This window comes from Neolamprologus brichardi, chromosome 23, assembly GCF_056152115.1.
Source record: "Neolamprologus brichardi isolate AB-2024 chromosome 23, ASM5615211v1, whole genome shotgun sequence".
In the NCBI taxonomy this organism is placed as follows: Eukaryota; Metazoa; Chordata; class Actinopteri; order Cichliformes; family Cichlidae; genus Neolamprologus; species Neolamprologus brichardi.
In genome coordinates this window covers 218,590-242,394 of record NC_142125.1, presented here as the reverse complement: position 1 = coordinate 242,394, position 23,805 = coordinate 218,590, and the positions used below count along the sequence as shown (strand labels likewise).

The following is a 23,805-nucleotide window of genomic DNA, read 5'->3' as shown; positions in this document are numbered from 1 at the left end:
TCACGCTCTGTAAGTATGTTTCCTCTGTTTTAACCGTGAGCTGCTTATAAAAGCTTAGAAAACGTTTTTAAAATCAATTTGCTCAAAATCCTTCTGCTATAAATTCTTCTTCTGCGCCTCTGAACTTTTGAAATTTCCTGAACACGATCTTGAGAGCGAGCGAGAGAGAGCTGCGCACGTGAGTCTCCTCACCCGCACGTCATCACTGGGGGAGGCACCAGAGGGCTGGGTCAGAGGGAGTAGTTGGGAAACGGGAGAGAGGAGCGCGCTATAAGAAGAGAGTGAGCGCAGCAGGAGCGTCAAAACATTTAAAGCAAGAGCGAAAGGAAAACGCGCTCAGAATGAAGACTTGAATCTCGAGAGAATTTTGTTTTTGTTTGTTTGTGTTTTTCATGTAAGGACTATTTCAGGAATCTGCAACGCATTAAAAACCAGGAAAGAAAAGAAAGTGCCGTCCGGCGTCGCTCCCCGTGTGTCAGCGCGCTGAGGTATCCTGGATGAGCGCAAAGTGTCAGCTTCAGCACCCGAGCAGAGGACAGCTCCGCTCTGTCGGCTCCTTTTTGGACCTCCAGTCCAAAAACTCTCCTTCGGCTTCTGATGTCCACACTTGGAGTTTGACACTGTGCGCCCCACACGAGCCGGGAAGAAGCGTAAAAGGAAGATCCAGTGACGGAGACCGACTGTGTGCTCAATATGTACCAGGGGCATTTACAGGTAAGGAGGCAGGATGCGCACGTCTCAGTTAAGATGGGAAACGGAATGTTGCAGTTGTGATGGAACAAATGAAGATCTGGACGAGATGCGTTTGTAGTTCATGTTAAGAGCTTTTCTGTTTTTCATTGTGGGTTCAGTCATCTCGAGGCACAGCTGTGTCGATGTTGACGCCCTATTTACCTGAGACACGTCTGCTGATGCGGGCCCTTCAAGTTTTGGGGGGCATTTGCTCAAAGAGAATAATACGTGCATTTAGTGCAGCGCTCGAGTCTGCTCCAGCCTTCATTAGCTGCATAATCACCGGGGAGGGAGTGAAGGGCGCTGTGGCGCGCCGACTGCGAGTGCAGGTGCGTGCAAAGGTAAACAGGAGGCAAACCTCTGTTTAACCAGGCAGCCCGTGACATCAACAAATCAGTTTAACTTGTTTGCTGACGCTCGCGTGACGTCACGCAATTTGACGTCAATTTTCAGTCAGCTCTTAAAAAGAGGCTGAAACTCATCTGAGACGTTCAAACGAGGCGACGATGATCAGCTTTCTGACTTCAGCAGAGACCGGAGGGTCACAGTGAGCAGCTCCCAGCAGCTGCATGCGTGGCGTGGGGCACAATCACGCTGTCACATAAACAGTGACCCCCTCCTCTGCGGTTAATGTTAGCATCTGCTTTATAAACACGGAGTGAAATTTACACGCTGCTTGACAAAGACATCAGTTTCCAGACAGCTGATTATGTAACAAAGACCACGCAGTCCTGAGTCAGTTCTCGGGAGCTTTGAAGACCAACATTTAATATTTCATGAGATATTACTCAAGCAGCGGCATGAAAATGCCAACAGCTCTCGCCTGGATGCCCACGGACGTGTTTGTTATGGGAGGGTCAGCGGAAAACCTCAGAAACTGGAGAAAATCATGTGCTTTAAAGTTTTCTCTGTTACATTCATGTTTCAGTTGTCAGACACTTTCTGTGTTTTTCATCACATGCACGTCATTACACTCTGTGCCATGTTTAGATCACAGCTGTAACACAACACTGTGCTCTCTAAGCCATTATACGGGAGTTATTTAGCAGCAGTGAGTAACGGGAATATTTTTGTATAAAGGATACATTTATTTTTCCATCCCTTTCTCCTTGAAGTAAAGTGTTTGCTTCTGGGAGAGCATATGAAACCTGAGCTATCTAAATCGGTAACACTATCAGACTCTTGTCGGAGAGACACTGGAATTGATAGCGTGGCTTCTTTGGGCATAAAGGAGGACTGTTTTTCCTCGATGAGAAGAGGCTAATGTGCACATTTGTCAGCACTTTTAATCAACGTGGAACACGAGCTCTTCATAACGTTTAAACTGTACCACACACAGTCAGTAAAACATGAAATGCACGTCCGTTATGTTTGCATTTTCACTTTTGCATCAAGCACTTCACAGGCCGAATGTGACCTCCAGATTGATGCTGGAGGTGGAAATCACTGGGCGTAATGGGGCGCCTTCAAGTGCACACCGCACACACTTTGTGATGCATTACTGGTGCATCTGTCAGTCAGAGCTATCAGGTTTCTTATCCCAAAGTAGCTACACTTGTAAGTCCTCCTTTATTACACGATTGTCAGTCAGCACGATGTGTCAGCTTATGAATGTTGCAGCTCAGGAGGCAGCTGGCTGGGCAGCGAGATAAGTCCAGTTTCCATCATTTCTTATTTGATAACCTCTCCTTTCCCTGCGACCTGGATAAGCCGAGCATGTGCAGTTTAATCCAAGGCTTTCTGTGTTTCCATAAACACATTTTGCATAAGTGCAGGGGATATTCACACAATGAAACATTATTGGATGAATCAAATATTTTGGCATGTGCATGGTCTCATGATTGATGCCAAATGTTGGTTGGCTGTTGAGGATTGTGGTCTGCAGAGAGCTGCTGGCAGAAACACAATGCTGGACTTGTGTCTTCTATTTTATTCCAGTTATTCTTTTTCCCCTAAACGAACCCTAAACACACGGGTAATGATAACACCCAGCGTCCAGGCAGTTACAGATGTGTGTTATGGTATAAAACGTGATATCGAGAAACGTTTTACCTGTAAGAGAAACCAAAGGTGTGTCACAGCTGCTCATCTTTATCAAAAAGCTACAAACTGTTTCTGTTCCCTGCATATCTCACTGGTATACAGCAGTACATTTATTAAAGTTTAAGACTTAGTGCGCCCATTCTTCATCAGATTACATGAGAACGTTTCAAATTATGCAATGGAATCGCTGAATTGGCTTCAGCTGCGTTGGTATTCGTGTTTACAGTATATCTAATTAGTGCGTGTACTGTGTGTATGAAACATACTGGCTTAATGGGAGCGACGCTCCAAGGCCTTTAGATGTTTGCTCTGTTAAGCGCAACATGATTACGTAATTTGATTACCATTTTTCACGGCCCTCGGGGAGCGTCTCAGATGGATGCTTTCGCTGATCAGAAGTAGATCGAGTCTCTTAAGATCACACGTTCACATCAATATTGTATTAGACGTGCACTAGATTTACTCAGTTTGCTTTCTTGGGTGAAAGCTTCTTAGTTTGCATTTCATTTCCTTGTTTTTTATTTGTCACAGCGTGGCGCATATCTTTGTACTTTTGGGTTCTTCTCAGTGCAATCAGCCAAAAACTTTTCTCAGAGCTGTATTCATGTATTTAGTATTTAGAGTATTTAAAAGTAGAATGGGAGGCAGAGCCTTCAGTTTTCAGGCCCCTCTTCTGTGGAACCAGCTTCCAGTTTGGATTCGGGAGACAGACACTATCTCTACTTTCAAGATTAGGCTTCAAACTTTCCTTTTTGCTAAAGCATATAGTTAGGGCTGGACCAGGTGACCCTGAATCCTCCCTTAGTTATGCTGCAATAGACGTAGGCTGCCGGGGATTCCCATGATGCATTGAGTTTTTCCTTTCCAGTCACCTTTCTCACTCACTATGTGTTAACAGACCTCTCTGCATTGAATCATATCTGTTATTAACCTCTGTCTCTCTTCCACAGCATGTCTTTATCCTGTCTTCCTTCTCTCACCCCATCCCTAGCTTTCTTCCTGTTAAAAGGGAGTTTTTCCTTCCCACTGTCGCCAAACTCCTTGCTCATAGGGGGTCATATGATTGTTGGGTTTATTGTAGGGTCTACTTTACAATATAAAGCAGCTTGAGGCGACTGTTGTTGTGATTTGGCGCTTTTTAAATAAAATTGAATTGAATTTAAAAAAATGTGGTAATCGGTGACCTGTATATTCTGTTAAACACAGATATTAGAATAGTCAAATATAACTACTCCATGCTCAGTGGATAAAACCTTTTGGAGAACTTAAAAATATTAATGAATCAACAGATTCAGAAAAAACAGGGGAGCAAACAAGAGCGTCAGGGTATCAGCATTTAACTTCCTGAAACAGCCTTTCATCGGAGCTGTGCAACCAATCAGGCTGTCCTTCATGACCCCCTAACCCTAACCCTACTTCCTGTATGTTAAACTCTTAATGTTGTTGTGAGGTTGGTATCAGCTCCCACAGCTGTGCGGTCAGCTTGAGGGACAGCAGAGGACTCCCGGAAGCTTTTTCCACTATTTTAACGTCTCCTTGATTTAATGAACCATGGTCTTGATTAAGAGCCGTTTAATAGGCCTGACTATTTCAGGAGCCAGGATAATGAGTGAAATCAGGTGGCATCCGGCTGGAACAAAAGCTCCACAGACAGAACTGCTCTCCTTGTTGAAAATATGTGGCTGGAAACCTGTAGACGTCTTAACTACTGTAACACTTACCAACCATTACATTATGGATGTTCAGGGGATCAGCAGCCCCTTAAACCCTGAACATTTATTATTCACCATTTACTTTTTCTTAAGAGTCTCAGTGGTTGTTAAAATCTCTCTCACTGTCTGATGGTATCAGGGCATTCTAACTGTTCAGTATACGATATATGAGACTACTGTCTTATCAGGTGGTGAAGTTGGAGACACAGAGTCGAGTCGTTCGGAGGGACTGAGATTTCTACTAGCTAAGGTGTTGATGGTCTGTCTGCCTGGAAGGAGAACGAAAGCAGACTGTACTGGGTGAAAAGGTTCATTTAAGGGCCTTACGGACTAATTTACTTACATTTAGATAGAAGTGCTGCTTTGAAGCATCGTCCTGCATATTCTGTGAAGTCGTGCACAGCTGTTCTGTGCTATGAGCACTAGTTTAAAATTTGTGGTATTTAAAAATATAAAAATGCACATTTTCCAAACCAGACAATTGCTGACCCAAATATGTCTTTATACAGAGAGGAAAAAATGTCTAATTAACCACAAGATAAACAACCTGAAAGGTTTGCCTCCTGCCGCTGCTTTCTAAGGTACGACATCCAGCCCAGTCACTGGGCTTTTCTCCTTCCCCTGTTTGGGTAGTTAAGGCTCTGGAGAGACCCCGAGCAGCTTGTGGAGCTTGTAAAGTGGACTAGACGGAGACTAAGAGGGATTCAAGCATTCATCAGCAGCTGTTGCCCTATAAGCAGATTGAGGAAAAAAGGATTGTTCTTCTTGCCACGGAGCATGGGAATTTGGTCATGGCTGTGTGCAGGCAGGCAGGGAGAGAGGACCCAAAGTGCAGGACTCACAAACGCAGGAACCAAAGGGTGAAACTTAAGCAGATTTATTGATGTGCACAAACTGAACTGAACTGGGAATACTAAACTAAACTAGCAGGCAGGCAAACTGAACACACGGGGGAGGTATGAAGGTACGACAACGAGCAGGGGAAGATGCTAAATACAAGAGGAAACAGCTGGAGACACGGCTGACGCTGATTACACTGACGAGACAGGGAGACCCTGACAGACACGAGGCACAGACCTACAAAGTAAAACAGGAAGTACACGACAGAGAGATCCAGACGAGACACAGAACTTAACAGACGCAGACTCATGAGCAGATAAAGTAACACCGTGGACAGACAGAAGGACGAGACAGAGACCGGGAGACCAAATAACCTAAAAACAAGGACTCAGGAAGTGCTAAAACTAGGAAGCTGAAACACTAGGACAGAACCCAAACAGACAGTCGTACTTCGTAATAAAAGAAAAAGTACAAAAGCAAAAACACTGGCTCACCGACCCAGGACTGCAACAAATTTGGTCTTTTTGTTTTTCACTGTCATCTGTCCTTTCTGCTCGTTGAACACTCGCCCATTCATGACACAAAATGATCAAAAAAGGAGGAAAAAAGGACATGAAGTCCAGATGTGGGAGTGAATGATGTGACAAGAGGTCAGGCTGAGGAGAAGAAGGGTCACAATGCAGTCATGTCACATTTTACTGAATATCCATCTCTCTCCTGTACAGTTAAATCCAGTCTGTCCTTTGGAATCACAGTTTTCCTGAATAATCACCCGCTCTCTGACTGGGATGACTTGGAGGATTCATTTCTTCCTGGATCTTCAAAGGGGGACAATTCATCAGTGCCCAGCTTTAACAGAAGGAAGCTGTGGTGCAGCACGTTTATATCATTCACACCTCAAGACTACATTTCTAAAGACCGTGGTTCAAAGTGTGGACCGCTCAGCGTTTTGATGACTCTTTTAAAACTCGGTTGCCTATTTTACAGTTTTTTGCAGACAGGAGCTTCTCTACACCAAAGCAGCAGCTCAGAGAAGCAGAGCAATTAGGCTGTCTTAGCTCGTGACACGCACAAAATCACCCTCACCAAATGTTAGCACAACTTTGCAAGCTTTCTCAACGGGCAGCCTGTGAGAGGATGCAATCGACGTAAAGAACCCGGCTTCACGGCTTCACAGCTCTGCACCATCATCTCTGTTCGCTGATTTCCTCCGGGTGTCTTTCTCCAGTCTGTTAGCACGGCAGCCCTCCCAACCCCACGCCGACAGTCCCCTGAGCTACTGTACAAAGCCACATTTTTCTCCCACAGAAGTAGGACAAGCCTCAGCATCTTCGTCACTGGAAGCGGAGGGGCTGTGCAGAGGAACGGGTAGCCCATCCATCTCTTTCACCCGACCCATTCATAACAGCCGTTCTCCAACTGGGAATTAATTTGCTCCAGAAACCAGACATACGAGGGCCTGAGAGTGTTTGGGCCTCCAGCGATATATCGGAGGTGTCATGGATGAGAGCTGTTGGTAAACAAATACGCAGGTTCACTGTGCCAGATGTGAGCATCACCTCTACGGGCCTCCCGCTGATAAGTTAGTTTGGCCCCCCCTCTGTAAATTCACCAGATGAATTTACTGCAACCAATATTGTGCATGCATGCATAGCGCTTTATCTACTGGTCTAAATATGTTAACATATATCATTTTAAAAGACGTTTCTTTCAATTTATTGTCAATAATAATTTTGAAAAATGTCTCTGAGAGTTTACCAGAGAGTGAAGACTTTAAAACTGATAGTTTCACCTACACGAAGCAGTCAAGAGGTAGAAATGTGTATTTAAGATCTTTAGTAGTGCAGAAACATAGTTCTCACCCAGATTTAGTTCAGCTCATGTGAACACATGATTAGCTGCTTTTGGTTGCCCAGCCTGTCACTTCAACTCAAGCTGAAGCCCCAACTCTGCTTCCTGTTTGTGTTCTGAGGCTTCTTTTGAGATTTTGGTCTGTTCTTCATCAGCCATGTGTTTTGGTAACAAAAGAAACGACGCTTTCATGCAGTGAGCATTGTCCTAATCGTATCCCAACCTCTCGCCTCTTTACTTTATGTAAAGGACAAAGTGATCCCACCGCTGTAATTTGAGCTCAAATCTTTCAGTCACTTTGGTGATGGATGGACAGGCAAGCTTGAAAGTGCCAACATTAAAGGAAAGATGCAACACGCAGTGTTGGGGAGTAACGAGTACATGTGCCGCCGTTACATATTTAAAATACAAAATATGAGTAACTGTATTCCGTTACAGTTACAGTTTAAAAAGGTGGTATTTAGAATACAGTTACTTTGTTGAAATAAATGGATTACACGGCGGTACTTCCCTGTTTCATATTGTGGCGGGTCAGGACTGTTTGGGTTTTGTTTGACAGCTACGTTCTGTTGTTCCAGGCAGCGTTACGGTTGCCATGGTTACAGGGTGACGCTCTCTCTCTGCGTGTTTCCTGGGTGAGAGAGCGCCTGTTGTTGTTGTTGTGCTAAGCTAACAGGCAGAATGCTACAGGTATAGCTCTAAAGAATGTAGCATCATGGGCAGTGTAGTCCGTGCTGCAGGGAGAATGGACTGCCATACATGTTATGTGTCTGTGAGCGAGGGAGGGAGAAAAAGGAAAAGTACGAGCTGTCATCGAGCAGAAACGGGAGCTGGAAGCATGTAAATATAATAATAACCACTGCAGCCAAGAAGAGAGCCTGACGAGCCCAGCTGTAAGTAAGCTATTAAGACTCGACTGTACACCGTGTTCGTGTTTTCCTCTGAAACAATAAGTTCTGTTGGAGCAGCCTTTCAACGCCTCTCTCTGTCTCTGCTAGCAAAGTTGACCCAGACAACAAAGTAAAGCTAGTTTTCAGCTACGAGCCGACACAGAACCCACCGTATTAGCCAGAGGTCCCTTTACTACGGTTCGGAGCCGCGGACCTTCAGTAACAGTAATAAATCACAGCAATAGTACATTCATGTAGTTGTAAACAGCATGATAATATATTAAGTAATCCAAAGTATTCAGAATACGTTACTCTCATTGAGTAACGTAACGGAATACGTTACAGAATACATTTTGGGGCATGTAATCTGTAATCTGTAATGGAATACATTTTAAAAGTAACCTTCCCAACACTGCCAACATGTGAGCGTCAGCGCCGCACGTGACGGAAAATGTGTTCAAAACACACATGATTGGACTGGTTGGTTCTTCTGTGAAACATTATCACAGCTTAATAAAGTGACGTAATGCCGTTTCTAACAAAATCAGATTCAAATTCATTTATTTGTTTCCCGCAGACTAATATCTATCTAATTTATGGGACACAAGTGACTTTTTAACATCTCGTGAGTGGAAACAGACGGCGAGAGAGAGAGAGGGGCCACAGGAAACTGCAAATAGTCGGGTCTATCCGAAGGTTGAAATTCCCCGTCCCTTCTGTTTTAATGTGAGAATCTGTTTGTGTGCCTCGAGCAAGAGAGGCTCCTCTTTTGATTCGCTGACTCCCAGCTTCCTGCCTTCTGTATCTGAACCGAGACTCGCCACTTCACCATCAGTGCTCAGCCTTATGGCTCTTCCTTTGAACCAGTAATCTTGTCAGATAATTGCAGGAGAACACTCCACATAAACCAAAGTCTGCAAATTATCACATCAATTAGTATGTACCCACAAACACCAATTACATCCCTCTCATGATCACCACTAATGACAATCTCAGCACTCTGTCGCAGCCCTGTACTTACAACCAAGAGCTACCCAGCAGTTTACAGCTGTGAGCAGCAAGCTGATGCCAAAATAATGAAGCTCTGAACTAAAGCTGCTCTAATTTCCTTTAATTTTAAGAAGCTTTTGCCACATGAAACACTGATCTGTCAAAGCTCTGTGTGAGGCTGTGGTGAAAAAGGAGCCTTTGATGTTATTTGTAAATGAGGAATGAAGTGTGGAGGATAACGATACTGTAGCTGAAAAATGTGTCAATTAAACACTTTGTGCAAAATATGCTGCAGAAATTGTGAGTGTGAGATTTGTTTAGGCTGTCTTGATGGATTTACAGCAGCGCCGCTCTGCTGTTGTTCACTGAGCTTCAGTGGAGTTCACCTGTCTATGAGTTCCTGTGCAACTCTGTCTGTTGGAAGCAAGCGAGCAAGGAATTGCCTCGCATTTCTATAAATACCTGTGAGACACAGTTAATGAATTCCCTGGCAGAAGTTCAGAGTTGGGTTACAGAGCAGAGCTTAAAGAGGAGCTGGGTGCACAGATGGGATGCATGTATGTGCAAGTGTGCGCCAGCTGAGAGGGCTCGAGGCAGGAAAGCATCGCAGCGGAGCAGGACTAGCTTCTCACCCGGGGCGGTCCCACATGCCACCCTCCATATGCAAATCACTCTTGTGCACGATAGGTACAAGCTAAGAATATGTGTGTAGATTTCTCCAAATGCACATGTGGTACCTGCATGCAGTTGTCTGCATGGATGCATCCAGATGCCCTTGAGCATGCATGTTCACACAAGTGTAGATAATGAGGCAGGGCACGTATGTGTGATTCATATTCCTCCACACGACAGGACCTGCAGCGTGCCGGAGAGGAGGTCAAAAGCCCCGCATGGCCTCTCCCCACACATGCATGGAATGAACAATGCTGTTTGGCAGCTAAAGGAGTGATGCTATATTAATACTGTCTACACCAAACACCCGCAAGGAAACACCCGTGTGGTAAATCTACCACATGTGCATCCTTTGTGTTTGTGTATGACCAGACCTGCTGCATCCCAGATAAATATGACTTCTTTAAATCTTAGGTTTGGTGGGAAACAACATATTGCATCGCATGCGTAACAGGAACTCATAAGGCCATTACATGGTCACATGTCACTGTTAACATATGAAAGCTGTGACTGAAAACGTTTGATGACTAATAAAACTAATACTGAGACAGTGAATGCTGGTGGATAGTATTTTGGGGATTCTGTGGTAATAACACTGCAATAAAGCATCTGAATGATTTGATGAGGACGGTGATGACGAAGGTTGAGCTCCAAAGCACCTGCGTCAGAATCACCATCAGGATGTCAACAAAATCCCTGATTTGCTCATTATTGCCACAGACCGAGGGTGCAGTGAACAAACACTAATAACTCAAATGAAAACAGGTTTTTGCATTTGCTAAGCCAACTACACCAAATATAATGTCTAAGTACAGCGAGTCGTGTTTTAGGGTTCTTTAATAGAAAAGAGAGAAGCCTGAGGATACACGAGTGTGTAAAAAACTTCTTCAAACAAACTGATGTTCTTATAAACAGTCCGTCACAGTGGGCTGTTTATGTGTGGGACATACAATAATTATTGTTTACTTCCTCAGCAGTTTCCATGTGTGACACTCAGCTGTGTGGAAACAACAACTGGTTATAAGTTAACATTATTCCAGCTAATGCAAGTGTCCTAAAGATCACACGCTCCATTCTCAGTGTGTTAGGATTTATTCTGATAGTGTTCGAGTCCAGCAAAGTTTAAAGTCTAATAAAGTTTGACTAACGCTGGTCAGCAGTGGCAAAAACACAAAAACAACAGTGTTTAACAACATCATCATCATCATCATCAACTTTATTTATAAAGCACTTTAAAACAACCACAGCTGACACAAAGTGCTGTACATTGGAACTGTAAAATAAAATTACATAAGATATAAGTAAAAACCAAATAAAAGAAGAGTGAAATCATTAAATAACTACTTCAATTCAAAGAGAAACTAAGTCTCGCTGAGGTTAAAAGCCAAGGAATAAAAGTGGGTTTTAAGACGTGATTTAAAAGTGGACAGTGAAGGAACAGAAGAGTTCAGGATCTCCGATGAACACAGAGATATTTGTGCTACAGTCGTCACCGTCGCTGCAGGTGTCAGACAGCAGAACTACAACCCGGTGACAGTTTAAACACGAGTCTCCAGATTTTCAAACACGATGAAGAGTTCACGTGTTTACTGGGACGTCCGGTCTCACGCTGTTATTGTCGCACTTCCTCTGGACTCCTTTAACACATGTTAAATCTGACACTGAAACCAAAAGAGTCAAACCACTGAAACGTGACTGAATTCATTCATTTTTTCATTTTAATGTATTTATTTATTTTCCTGAAAATTAAAAAAAGAAAGTTTCAATAAATAATTAAAAACAACTTAAACTCTCAAATATCAGCATCTGATCAAATGTGACATAGAAAAGTGTTACAACGTCACAGTAAAACTGACCTTTGACCTTTGGGATAGAAATCAGCATCAGTTCAGTTAAATCAGATGTTTTTGTAACCACTTCATCCTCATGAATTATTTAAAAAATACAACTAATTTATTCAAATAAGAATTCTGACAAAATGTGAATTCAGATTCTGAGTTCCTCTTCTGGGGGGAGCGACTGAGATATGTAGAGTAAAATAGATGAGAAGTCATGTTTGTTTGGCGTTCAGTGGAAGCAGCGGCTAACATTTTAATGCAAAGTGTCGATTCTTGTTTTGAAAACGAGGAAGCAGCTCAGACAGTCTCAGCGTGTCCTGGTTAAAGTCATTCACGTCTGCACACCTCACCTCTTGTGCCAGACATTGTTCTATTGTGTCCTCCAGATCTTCCTCTCAGCGTGTAGGTGTTTCTGTGGATCTGTCACAGTGTCTGCATCCAACAAAACTCTCGTGTGTGGCTTGTTGACTGTGACAACGTCTGGTTGAAGTGATATAGATATCAGGCTTCAGCTGTTCTTTGCGTAATTACACAATAACAAATAAGCTGTTTGCAAAGTGACAGCATGCAGAAGTCTGCACGCTCAGAGTCACGTTCACGCTAAGTAACGTCTAATCTCGCACATCAGTTTCTTATGCTGTCACCACCGTTAACCTCGTTCCCTCAGGAGTCATTGTGAGTCTGAAATGTTGTGAAGGGAGCATCTCTAAAAATGCAAGTAGGCATTAAAGACAGAGAGGAATATTTTTATATGGCAAATATGGGCTGCTACCCCGACCTCATATAAACTAATATTATTCTTTTATTCCTGTAAACTTTCTACTTGGACCAAGAACTGTGAAACTAATCAGTCAATAGAAGTTCAGTGAATGAGCGTCCAGTGTTTACCTGCAGCAGGTCCATAATACATTTCTGCTGCATCTCTCTCTGTGCATGAGAGACAGTGACTGATTTTTAAATCGCTAATTGATAGCAGAAATTGAGCAGCATGGTGTGAGTCTATTTTTGTAGCACTACACACCGATTTACTCAGCAGGGAAGCTGCACCGAGCCATGAGTGGAAGTATTATCTTGCTGTTAAGAGCAACAATAAAAGCCCATCTAGTGTTATATAAGTCCAGTTCACGTTGACAGTGTTTCTAATGTTTTCGTCTCTCGTGTCTCACCGAACATCAAACGAGTAACTCGGCTCTCCGACGGGCTCGTGAGTCGAGCGCCATCCCAGCACCTCCTGCACACTTTGTGCTTCCAGTCTTTTCCTCCTCTGGCAGCTTAATGAGGTCAAATTCCCGCAGCACTGTGTCGCCCCTCACAGTGTATATGCGTTGATCTTATTAACGGTTTCTGTAGTTACTGGTCAGACTTACTGCTTTCTGCTTTCACTTTGATCGTATCACTGAATCCATACATGAACACATCTGGTTCGTGTTCCTGTGGAGCTACGTAAAAACTGCTTTGCTGCAGTAAATATCTGGCAGCATTTAGCTGATCGAGTCTTCTGCAGTCTTAGCTATAGAAAATAGTACAAAATGTTGGGTTAGCTTCCCAGCCACACAGAAATACACTCACTGGCCACTCCTTTAGGTACACCTCAGCTGCCCATTAATGCCAATCACATGGCACCAAGAAAATGTTGATATGGTCTAGATGACCTGCTGAAGCTGAACATTAGACTGAGGAAGACACAGGACATGGTTGTTGGCAAGCAAGACTCGTTGTGTAAAGTTCATTTAGAGTTGAGGCCTTACTTAAAATTATAATCTTGTTCCAGCTTATTGATAAGCAAGCTCTTGAGATAAGAGTTGCATGCCTGTGGTCCTTCCAGCATGCCAGTGTAGCCTGTGGAGAGTTTCTCCGGGTCGGCTCTGCTGTTTTGTTTCCAGCTGACCTGGAGAAAAATCAATAGAAGCCAATGACAAGTTCACACGGAGGTCTCGGGCTCAGTTTCATGAGCATCTGCTTCGATACGCTGGAAAAATTACTTTCTGAATAACTACTAAGTGATCTTCAACCTCAAACACAGTCATGGTCTGATCAAGATGCAGCTGAGGGACATTTAACCAAATATTAGTGGAAGTGTTTGTACGTCTGAGGCTGTGTGAGACCGTGAGCCTGTCGGGATTCAAGAAAAGCAAAAATAAATTCAAACTTGTGCATCCAAGTTTTTACAGATGTATGTGCACAATCACTCCACCAGATCAAAGAAATCATTAAATGTACAAAATCACAAAGTGTCTGTAAACCTATAGAGTCGCATAGACACAAACAGAGACACAGGGAGAGATTTACAGCCTTGAGCAAAAGGGCATGACCGCTCTGTTTTCAGCATTTCTTTACCATCTCCACGGCCTCACTCATCTTCAAGATTGCTGTCATGTCAATTAAAGCCTATCCTTTAGCTATCATATAACCCAGGTTAGTTAGACAGGCTGCCATGGAAAAGGTCAGTCAGAGCTTTAACAACGGTGCAGTGGGATCTCTGCAGAGCACAGGGAGGCGAGGCGGACACGAAACAACCACCAGGAAAAGGATTACTTATAGTTCTTATCTTAATCGTTTAAATGTGAAACTCTCCGACTGTTTCCTGTTAAAAGGATTAGAGCACAACTTTAATGATTTTTTAACAGCTTTAAAAAACGATATTATGGTGCAGTCGATTTGATGCATTTGGTGTTAAAATTCAGCTTAGTGAGACTCCTGGTAATGTAGCTGAACTGCTGAGTCCTGCAGGCCAAACGGAGCACTAATAACGGCGAATGTTGCAGGTTTTGAAGAAGCATATATTGTCATCCATATGATGTCCTGTTCAGGTTTTACTTTGCTTATTTCAACACAACAATGGGCCTCGTTCACTTATATTCACATAGAAATGTTCCAACCATGTGCAAAAAACAAGTGCGTAAATAAAATTATCATCAGATTCATGAAATGTGCACAGCAGCCTGTTTTGGTTTTATTATTCTCCATATGTTTGTGAATTAAATTCAGATTATCTACATACAGTCTTTCTTCTGTCTGACCACTGAACCATTTGTCTGGTTAATCTAATGAATTCAACTGCAGGTGTGAAAAGCAGTGCAGAGCTAAAGCAGGAGAAAGTCTAAAGAAACTGAAAAGATAATGTCTGAGGAACCCTGAAAAGGTGAAAACCAGGAAGAAGTGAGCCTCAGGATGAATTCATGGACGTTCTGAATATCATTTCCTCTGAGACACTCGCTGTGCCGCAGGTCAAGAAAAGTTTGGACATCAGAAATAAATAAAAAAAGACTGACAGATGATCCGAAACAGAAACGGTGGATAACAAGGAGCAGAGGATGAGAAGGTCACCACAAAGGATAAAAACATCCCTGAGAAATTAGACTGTAAATGATGAGAAGTAAAGATGCAAATCACTGTGTCAAATGTGTCCATCCATCCAGTTCCTTAAGCACTTGTCCAGTTGAAGGTGTGTAGCGTATCCCATGGGGTGTCATGGGCAAAGAGACAAGCAGCCATGCACGCTCATATCCACACCCACAATCCTACACGTCTTTGGACGTCTGTGGGAGGAAGTTGGAAAGAGAAACCGCACAGGTAAGGTGAGAAATAACCTCCACGCAGAATGACCCAGCCTGTGGATTTGAACCCCCACTGCACGAATATATCTCCCCAGTGTTAATGTGTCATTTCTCTGCTATCAAACCATCCAATAACAAATCTTCTGTTCAGTGTAGAGTGACTGTACACTGTGCAAATTCTAATTAACGAGCCAATTTTCCACTTTCCAAAAGACGTCCGTAATAAAATATGAAAGTTTCAGCTGTCAGTACTGTTACAATACTTTTATATATAGGTACAAAAAAGTCTGCTGTGCACTACAGAGGAAGCTTCCAGGCTCTGAAGATAATGTGTGGCAGTTTCACTCCACTGGCGGCACTTTCATGGCCAGCAGCTTAATAGCAGCAGCAGAAACCTCATACATTCAAACGCTCCGAGCTGAGTCGGTTGCTTCCTCACAGCACGTTCATTATTTTAGTTTGTTCCTTTCTGCGTTCATTTTCCATGCAAACTTTTCAAAGGGCAGCCGGACAGGGAGAGATGGAAACTTTCCAGGCTGGCAGAGGGTTTAAAAAAACAAAAAGCTAAGCTGTATGACGTGATTACAAGTGCCTCACAGCCCCTTGTGCAATCAGCACCGCTGCCCACATCTAATCTTGTGTGAAGAGCACCCTCCCCATCCCGCCACCCCCCCCCCCCCCCACACACACACACACACACCACCAGATGACCAGTTAAGAAATGCCCCTGTTATGATGAAATCCTCAGGGGGGTGATTTGCACCAGAAATGTGACATTTACATGAAAGAAACGAGCTGCAACAGTGCACTGATGAAAGCAGCTCTTTAACAGTGATTGCTTGGTGATATCATGTTTGTGTTCGATGCTTATCAAATGTGTCAAAATACCAGACAGAAAAAAAGAAAGAAAGCGCTGCTTTGGTCATCTGTTTTAAAAATAGGAGGCTGAAGAGGCCACACACAGAAGCTATTGTGAAATCTGAGATTCGCCCAATCGATGTTCGGGCTCAAAGCCAGCTTCTACTCTTAAGTTGTAGATGCTGTGCAGAGGAATGATTGTGCTGCTTTAGTGGATATCTGTTTTCATGCACAAAGCATGTTTCTGACTCTAATCCCACTCACACAGCACCTGATAATTACAGTTAATAGTAGGAAACCTTTTCTTCCATAACCTCCACTGCTCCTGCTCTGAGAAGGAATTTGAAATAACAACTGATGCTAATGCTTCCTACGAAGCAGCCCAGTGTTTGATGTTTTTTACCAAGAGCTCTTTACAAATATGTCCCATAATAATCTGCATGGAAGGGATGGATGAATGGATGGATGGATAAATGGATGGATGGATGGTTGTATGGATGGATGGATGGATAAATGGATGGGTGGATGAATGGATGGATGGATAAATGGATGGTTGTATCGATGGATAAATGGATGGATGGATGGTTGTATGGATGGATGGATAAATGGATGGATGGATGGTTGTATGGATGGATGGATGGATGGATGGTTGTATGGATGGATGAATGAATGGATGGATGGATAAATGGATGGATGGATGGTTGTATGGATGGATGAATGGATAAATGGATGCAGTGGGATTCTGAGCTCATAAGAAGTCACAGAGATTTGTGGCCACGTATTGCTCTTTGGGTTAGTCAGTGATGTCATGCAGTCTTTAGATGGTTTCCTGCATCCATCGAGATCAATGGTAGTGTGAGAGGGCATTCATCATTTGACAGATCTCTTATGATTGTGGTAGACGTGTAATGAGCTGCCTTTGGGCATGTCTCTCTTTCTGTCTTTGTCACGGTGCCTCTTTATCACACAGGGTCAGGTGTAACAACACTGACTTGCACACCTCTCCAAACCCGCACATATACACTCAGACAGCCACACAGACATGTTGAAAGAGAAGCAATTGTTGCCCATTGTGAAACATTGTCTCAATAGAGAGCCATCTATAACAGCTGGCAGCTTAAGGTGTGCTCCTCTCCATGGGGCCTACTTTGTTTTGACAGATTTGTACTATTACAATGAGATGATCACAATAGGGCCATTAGACAGCTGAGTGCACCCTTTCGTAAAATGAAATGACTTTGTATGATCTTCTGTCACTGTGAGAAAGTCTATATGTTCATTCATTGTACTACTTTTTCATTCATGTACCTACAAGTGCTCCCAATTCTAAATCCTGTAAGTACGTCCAGAAACTTTCCACTTTAAAGAGCACGTGAGGTCACCCGCTTCACTCGGCGGCTCACGCCAACTGGATCTACTGAACTCGTCCAGTAAATGCTTTTAAAGCATCAGTAACTACAATGATTTGCTAAGTGCATGATGACTGCTTAATGGTCCACCTGGATATGCCTTTACATTACGTTTGTGCAGCGTTTTAGGCCCTTCACTTCCATCCATTTTCTTAACCACTTATCCAGCTGAGGACCACGGGAGTGGGGGCTGGAGCCTGTCCCAGCAGTCTGAGGGTGATATATGAAGCCTTGACGATTCCTCTCCTGAGCTGTGCTAGGGAAATATTTAACTTTTCAGATTTCATAAAACTATTTATTGCCAGGGCAGAGAAACCATAAAATCAATTAAAACACTGAAAATACGTCTAAAAGATAACAAGAATACAAAAATACAGAGAGAAAACCAGACAAAGCATGATGTAAAGAGCAAATGTTACAAAGTAGCACATACACAGATGTTTTAACAAAGCGTACACATGACAGGAAAATAAAATCAATAAAGTGCAGCATCACAATGTTTTGCTTGGCAATATTGCAAAGATGCAGGGGCAACAAATACCTTACATCTTATCATAAATATCTTTTTAGTTGTGGAATAATAAAATCAACATTTTTAAACAGATGTAAAGCAAAGATGGAAGCATCAGAGGAAGAAATCAGCAACCTGCAGTTACTTCCAGGCTGGACGACTGCAATTCATTATTATCAGGACGTCCTAAAAACTCCCTGAAAAGCCTTCAGTTAATCCAAAATGCTGCAGCAAGAGTCCTGACAGGGACTAGAAAGAGAGAGCAGATTTCTCCTGTTGTGGCTTCCTGTTAAATCCAGAATTCAAAATCCTGCTCCTCACATACAAGGTCTTAAATAATCAGGCCCCATCTTATCTTAATGACCTTGTAGTACCATATCACCCTATCAGAGCACTTCGCTCTCGCTCTGCAGGCCTACTTGTTGTTCCTAGAGTATTTAAAAGTAGAATGGGAGGCAGAGCCTTCAGTTTTCAGGCCCCTCTTCTGTGGAACCAGCTTCCAGTTTGGATTCAGGAGACAGACACTATCTCTACTTTCAAGATTAGGCTTCAAACTTTCCTTTTTGCTAAAGCATATAGTTAGGGCTGGACCAGGTGACCCTGAATCCTCCCTTAGTTATGCTGCAATAGACGTAGGCTGCCGGGGATTCCCATGATGCACTGGGTGTTTTTTCCTCACTCACTATGTGTTAACAGACCTCTCTGCATTGAATCATATCTGTTATTAACCTCTGTCTCTCTTCCACAGCATGTCTTTTATCCTGTCTTCCTTCTCTCACCCCAACCAATCACAGCAGATGGCCCCGCCCCTCCCTGAGCCTGGTTCTGCCGGAGGTTTCTTCCTGTTAAAAGGGAGTTTTTCCTTCCCACTGTCGCCAAAGTGCTTGCTCATAGGGGGTCATATGATTGTTGGGTTTTTCTCTGTATCTATGAAGCGCCTTGAGGCGACTTTTGTTGTGATTTGGCGCTATATAAATAAAATTGAATTGAATTGAAATGAAATGTATGGACTTCTTTTGGATAGTTTTTTAAACATAGATGGGACAAAGCAGATTACATATGGGATTGTTAGGAGTGCTATATGGAAGTAAATAATCATTTTGTTCGCACTAATACCAGAACACATTTTTACATGATATCAGCAATAATGCATGCATTTATGTTCAGTTGCGTGCACGGCAATCAGAGACACATCAGAGCTAAAAACCTCAGATGAGGGCAGTAGCGGTTTTTGATACGGGCGACATGGGCGGTTGCCCAGGGAGGCATCGTGGTGGAGGGGCGGCATCACAGGCATCACAGGCATCACTGCCCTGACGTCATGCCAGCGTATATCGGGAATGTCATAGGCACCGATCGGTTTTTTATCGCCCATTTGCTGGGAGTAAGGGCGCCCTCCGTTTGCGAGGTGCGCCTGCTGCTTGCGGCACAGGGAGGAGAGGGCGGGGCGGCGGGGGATTCTCAAAATAAAAACAAACCAACAAACAGGAAAACACCAGACATCATTATACAGACTTATAATTTGCACCGATGTTTTTTCAAAATTCTATAAGTTCAAAGTGAGCGCGAGCCCTCGGTGCGCATGCTCGCTGCTGAAGTCAAAGTAAACTTTATTGTCATCTCCGCTACATACAGTCCAGTATAGAGACGAGACGACGAGGCTCCAGTTACAGCAGTGAAAGTAAACAAACTATATATATAAGAAGAGAAAGAAAATAAAAACACACTTTAGGACTCGGGGTAAAGGGATCAATAACAATTTAAAATTTATAATTTACAGTCTGATGATTTAAAGTCTCACACACAACCCGTCGACGGGGGGGGGGGGCGGCTGCTTCCAAATAGAGCACATTTCAATCATAATATTGTAAATCCAAGCCCATCATGTATTCATGATCAGAATCCTGGGTTGTGCTAAATCCCAGAAATAAACCTTAGACAAAGCCAATCTGTGAAGGTGTAGGTCTGTTAGGTTATGTTGTGGTGATCCTCGGGTCACAGTTGGTCCAAGAAGAAATGGTAAAAATAGTAACAGTAACAGACTAAACTCCAAACAATACTATGTTGCAGATTTTACACATTTAAGAAACAGCACTAATATAGAGAGATCACTCAATTATAAATATCAAGGATTAACAGACGGGATTATAAATACATATCAAGAAAACTGCCGAGAATATTCCAGAGTAGAAAAGAGTGTGTGTAATAAGGCTGTAACTATTGCAGTGTTTGCAGTGTGTTAGATGGAGGAGTTGTACAGGGAGCCACAGGCAGGAATAATTTCCTGTGTCGGTCAGTGGTGCATTGTGGGTAATCTCAGTCTCTCACTGTGCTTCTGTGACTAGCCAGCATGTCATGGAGTGGGTGGGAGGTATTATCCAAAATCGTCTTTATCTTGGACAACATCTGCCTTTCAGACACCACCCTAACGGAGTCCAGCTACATCCAACAACATTAGTGGCCTTGTGGATCAGTAAATTTAGTCTGTTGGCATCTGTGACCCTCAACCTTCCTTCTCTCACCCCAACCAATCACAGCAGATGGCCCCGCCCCTCCCTGACCCTGGTTCTGCCAGAGGTTTCTTCCTGTTAAAAGGGAGTTTTTCCTTCCCACTGTCGCCAAAGTGCTTCTCATAGGGGGTCATATGATTGTTGGGTTTTTCTCTGTATGTATTATTGTACGACCTACTGTACGATATAAAGTGCCTTAAGGCGACTGTTGTTGTGATTTGGCGCTGTATGAATTGAATTGAACCTGTTGCCCCATAGAGGATAGCACTGACCAAAACAACAAGATAACATCAATTAGCAGGGATAGTGAAAACGTCTGTTTACGTTTGTTAGTCACTTGGCTATACAGTAAACACTAGACACTGATGTAGCTTACTGAATCTTTTAGACTGTGTTTCGACAATAGTTTATGTTAATGTACAACCCTTAATATGTGTGTGTGTGTGTGTGTGTGTGTGTGTTGGGGAGGGGGGGCAGAGGGAGTGTTCGCCCAAGGCGCCAAACAGGACCACCACTGGATGAGGGTGTAGTATCTAAAAACAACCACTCCTTCCAATATTTTGCTAAATATGCAAGAAACGGGGGACAGTAGCAGCTGCTGACGTGTGACCCAAAAGCAAACCAATGACTCGAGGAGGACTCGATCACTGCTCTCCATGTAACAGGAAGTAGTGATGGGAGTCCCAGCTCGTTTCAGGGGTGGCTTGTATGACTCGGAGCCTTCTTTTGCTGCACGTGCTGCTTCTCGGGAGAAGGGGGTTTAGGTTCTGGACAAAAGTTAGAAATGCTGTTTCCATTTTCCCCACACCTTTGCATTTAAAGCTGACTCCCTGTGTCTCTCTTTGTTCGTGGAAAAACGTTGCTTTTAGCAGCCGGTTAAAAAGGTGTCACAACATCTCAGGTAGAAAGTATTTTTTGACAGTATTACGCAGCGCCACGATGTTGTACTTTTACTCAAAAGTTGCTGCTCAAACACTACTTAGGTTAATTTAGGTATTTGATTTTTGCTGTGACATTATAATGCTGCTGCACCTTGTAGCAGTGGGTTCACACTTTGAATTAGGTAGTGACAGTAGGTCACTGCCCTTCACTTTTTTGCACTAATAAATAAATGCTACTGGCTGCAATCACTGATAAAATGTTCAACTTTTTTTTTCTACATCATCATAAATATCTTGTTGAAATATGACATTTAGTACTTTTCAAATTACCCTGGAATATCATTAAATCCTTTTGAGGCTCACTCCTATTCCCACACACTGTGATGTCATAGATACAGCTCATAAAATAGGTCTGAGTTTATGGGCAGATGAGAAAGCAGCACAAACTGAATTCAAACAGAGTCTGTCCCGGCTGTGCTGAGAGGATCAGTGCACCCTGCACCAGCCTGTCGCAGTAACATACATGTAGACACACAGCCATCCTTCTGATGATTCCCACCTTTAATATTTATACGCTGAGTACGTAATGTGAGAGGACAAATGGGGGGATGAGACACAGGTGAACGTATTGAAAACAGGTGTGGACAATCATGACAGCAAAATTACCTGATGAGAAACAAGCAGAGATGACTCCCACTAACATTATAATGTGATAATAACAAACCAAAACCCTCTGATCATAGTTCAGCTCTTCAGATTCACAGAGGTAATCTAATGTGAGCATATAGCAACACTGCAATATGGTAACTGCTCAACATACGCACATGCTAGCCTACAAAGCTCATTTTATTGTTTTATCTTAAATTTAAAAAAAGCAACAACACAACCAAAAAAAAGAGCAGCTCGAAAGCAAAGTTATAAAATAAAACAGTTAGAACTGATTGAGGATGCTGGCAGTCTGAGGTGTAGTTCAGTGTCTCAAATAGCTTTTAAAAACGTTTTCTTTATCTCTGTCTGAATCTGTCTGAACACCAGAAGCCCAAAAAGCTTCCTGGCTCTCTTCATCCTGATAACAGTATCAAAATAGGCGCCGGTCCAGATCGTGTCCTGTAGACAAAACGCCTGTCAGTTCAGTTTAGATTAGAATCACTTGTAAACAAAATGCTTTTTTGTGTAGGTGGAATTTTTTTGAAGAAATTTTTGTTTTCTATTTTGAAGATTTATGTGTATTGTTTTTATTAGTTTTTTATTTGTTAGTATCTACATATTGTACATATTGTCTGAAGTGGTCTTGCCTCATTATAATATGTAAATACCTCCATCGAACAAGCATTCGTCTCGCAGCAGGGGTGAGCGTCCTCGATAAGCCAATCTCATTTGCACAGCAGGACTTCAGTTCAGTAAGGAACCTGTGCACGAGGAAATCGTGGGCTGACAGCAGGGAGGTAGGGCTGGGTGTCAGAGCCTCAGGCAGCGTGACACAGTAATCAGGGTGAGGGCGGGCAAGTATAACATCATTTCAGGAGGTCTATGCTTGACCTACAACTGCCAGCAAATGCACAACACCGTAAACCTGATACGCAGCTTACATCTGTCAACTAAGCCATTTTCCCCTCCTATCATCTGGACCCAGTCCTACCATATGTTAGCAGATATATACGGGCCTCTTGCTTACTGCTCTGCTTGCTGTTTAAGTAAGCCATACAGTATCAAACAAGCTATCAGGGGACAGAAAGAGACGTCAGCGGGATTTTGACCAATGAATGAATAAGAAAGGAGTCTAGGGATAAACACAGGTAGGGGGCTGTTGTGGTGCTAATGGTTGCACATAAGGATCTGCTCCCCTCCTCCTCATCCTCCTCTCAACCATTCTCTGTTCCTGCAGCTGCTATTTTCAAAGGCTTTAATTGGCCAAAGTCACTCAAGGTAACAAGGGCCCCATGGGCCTGTGTCTGGGCAACCTGATTAGTGTGTGTGTTTGTGTGTGTGTGTGTGTGTGTGTGTGCGTGTGTGTGTGTGCGTGTGTGTGCGTGCGTGCGTGCGTGCGTGTACAAAGGTATCACCACAGGAGCACTGAAGTCAACAAGGATGTCGTGCAGTTGCTTGTGGTCTGAAAATGACTTAAAGATGTTTTTGTTTTAATTGATTTTGCTGTTGAAAGTGTAGCGCAGCGTAACATCGAACACACACGATCAAACCAACAATATGAACATTTTCAGGCAGGGAGGCCGTTAGTCAGATGTTTTTGGATGACCAACCAAGTTTTGCTTGTGAAATGTTTTTTACTACTTTAGAGACGTGACTATGTTGGTAGCAGTGCAGATGTGCTCGTCCACAACAGGTCAATACTGTTGATGCCCAAAGAATGAAGCTACAGGGTTGCCTCTAATGCAACAGGAAGTCCACGGTTTTCAGTTATGGTTATTTAAAATCATCCCAACGCCACAGCAACAATATGCATCCATCCATCCATCCATCTTCTTCCACTTTATCCGGGGCCGGGTCGCGGGG

General features: G+C 43.2%; 1 protein-coding gene across 2 annotated transcripts in view; it reads left to right on the top strand.

Moving 5' to 3' along the window:
• Window positions 1-292: 292 nt before the first annotated feature.
• Window positions 293-23,805, top strand: part of pex5la (peroxisomal biogenesis factor 5-like a) — a 108,464-nt gene continuing 84,951 nt past the window's right edge. For both annotated transcript variants that reach the window (XM_006803312.2, XM_006803311.2), the window contains exon 1: window positions 293-714. In XM_006803312.2, the coding sequence (XP_006803375.1) occupies window positions 694-714 (21 nt within the window). In that variant the 5' untranslated portion in view covers window positions 293-693. The remainder of the gene's footprint in view (window positions 715-23,805) is intronic.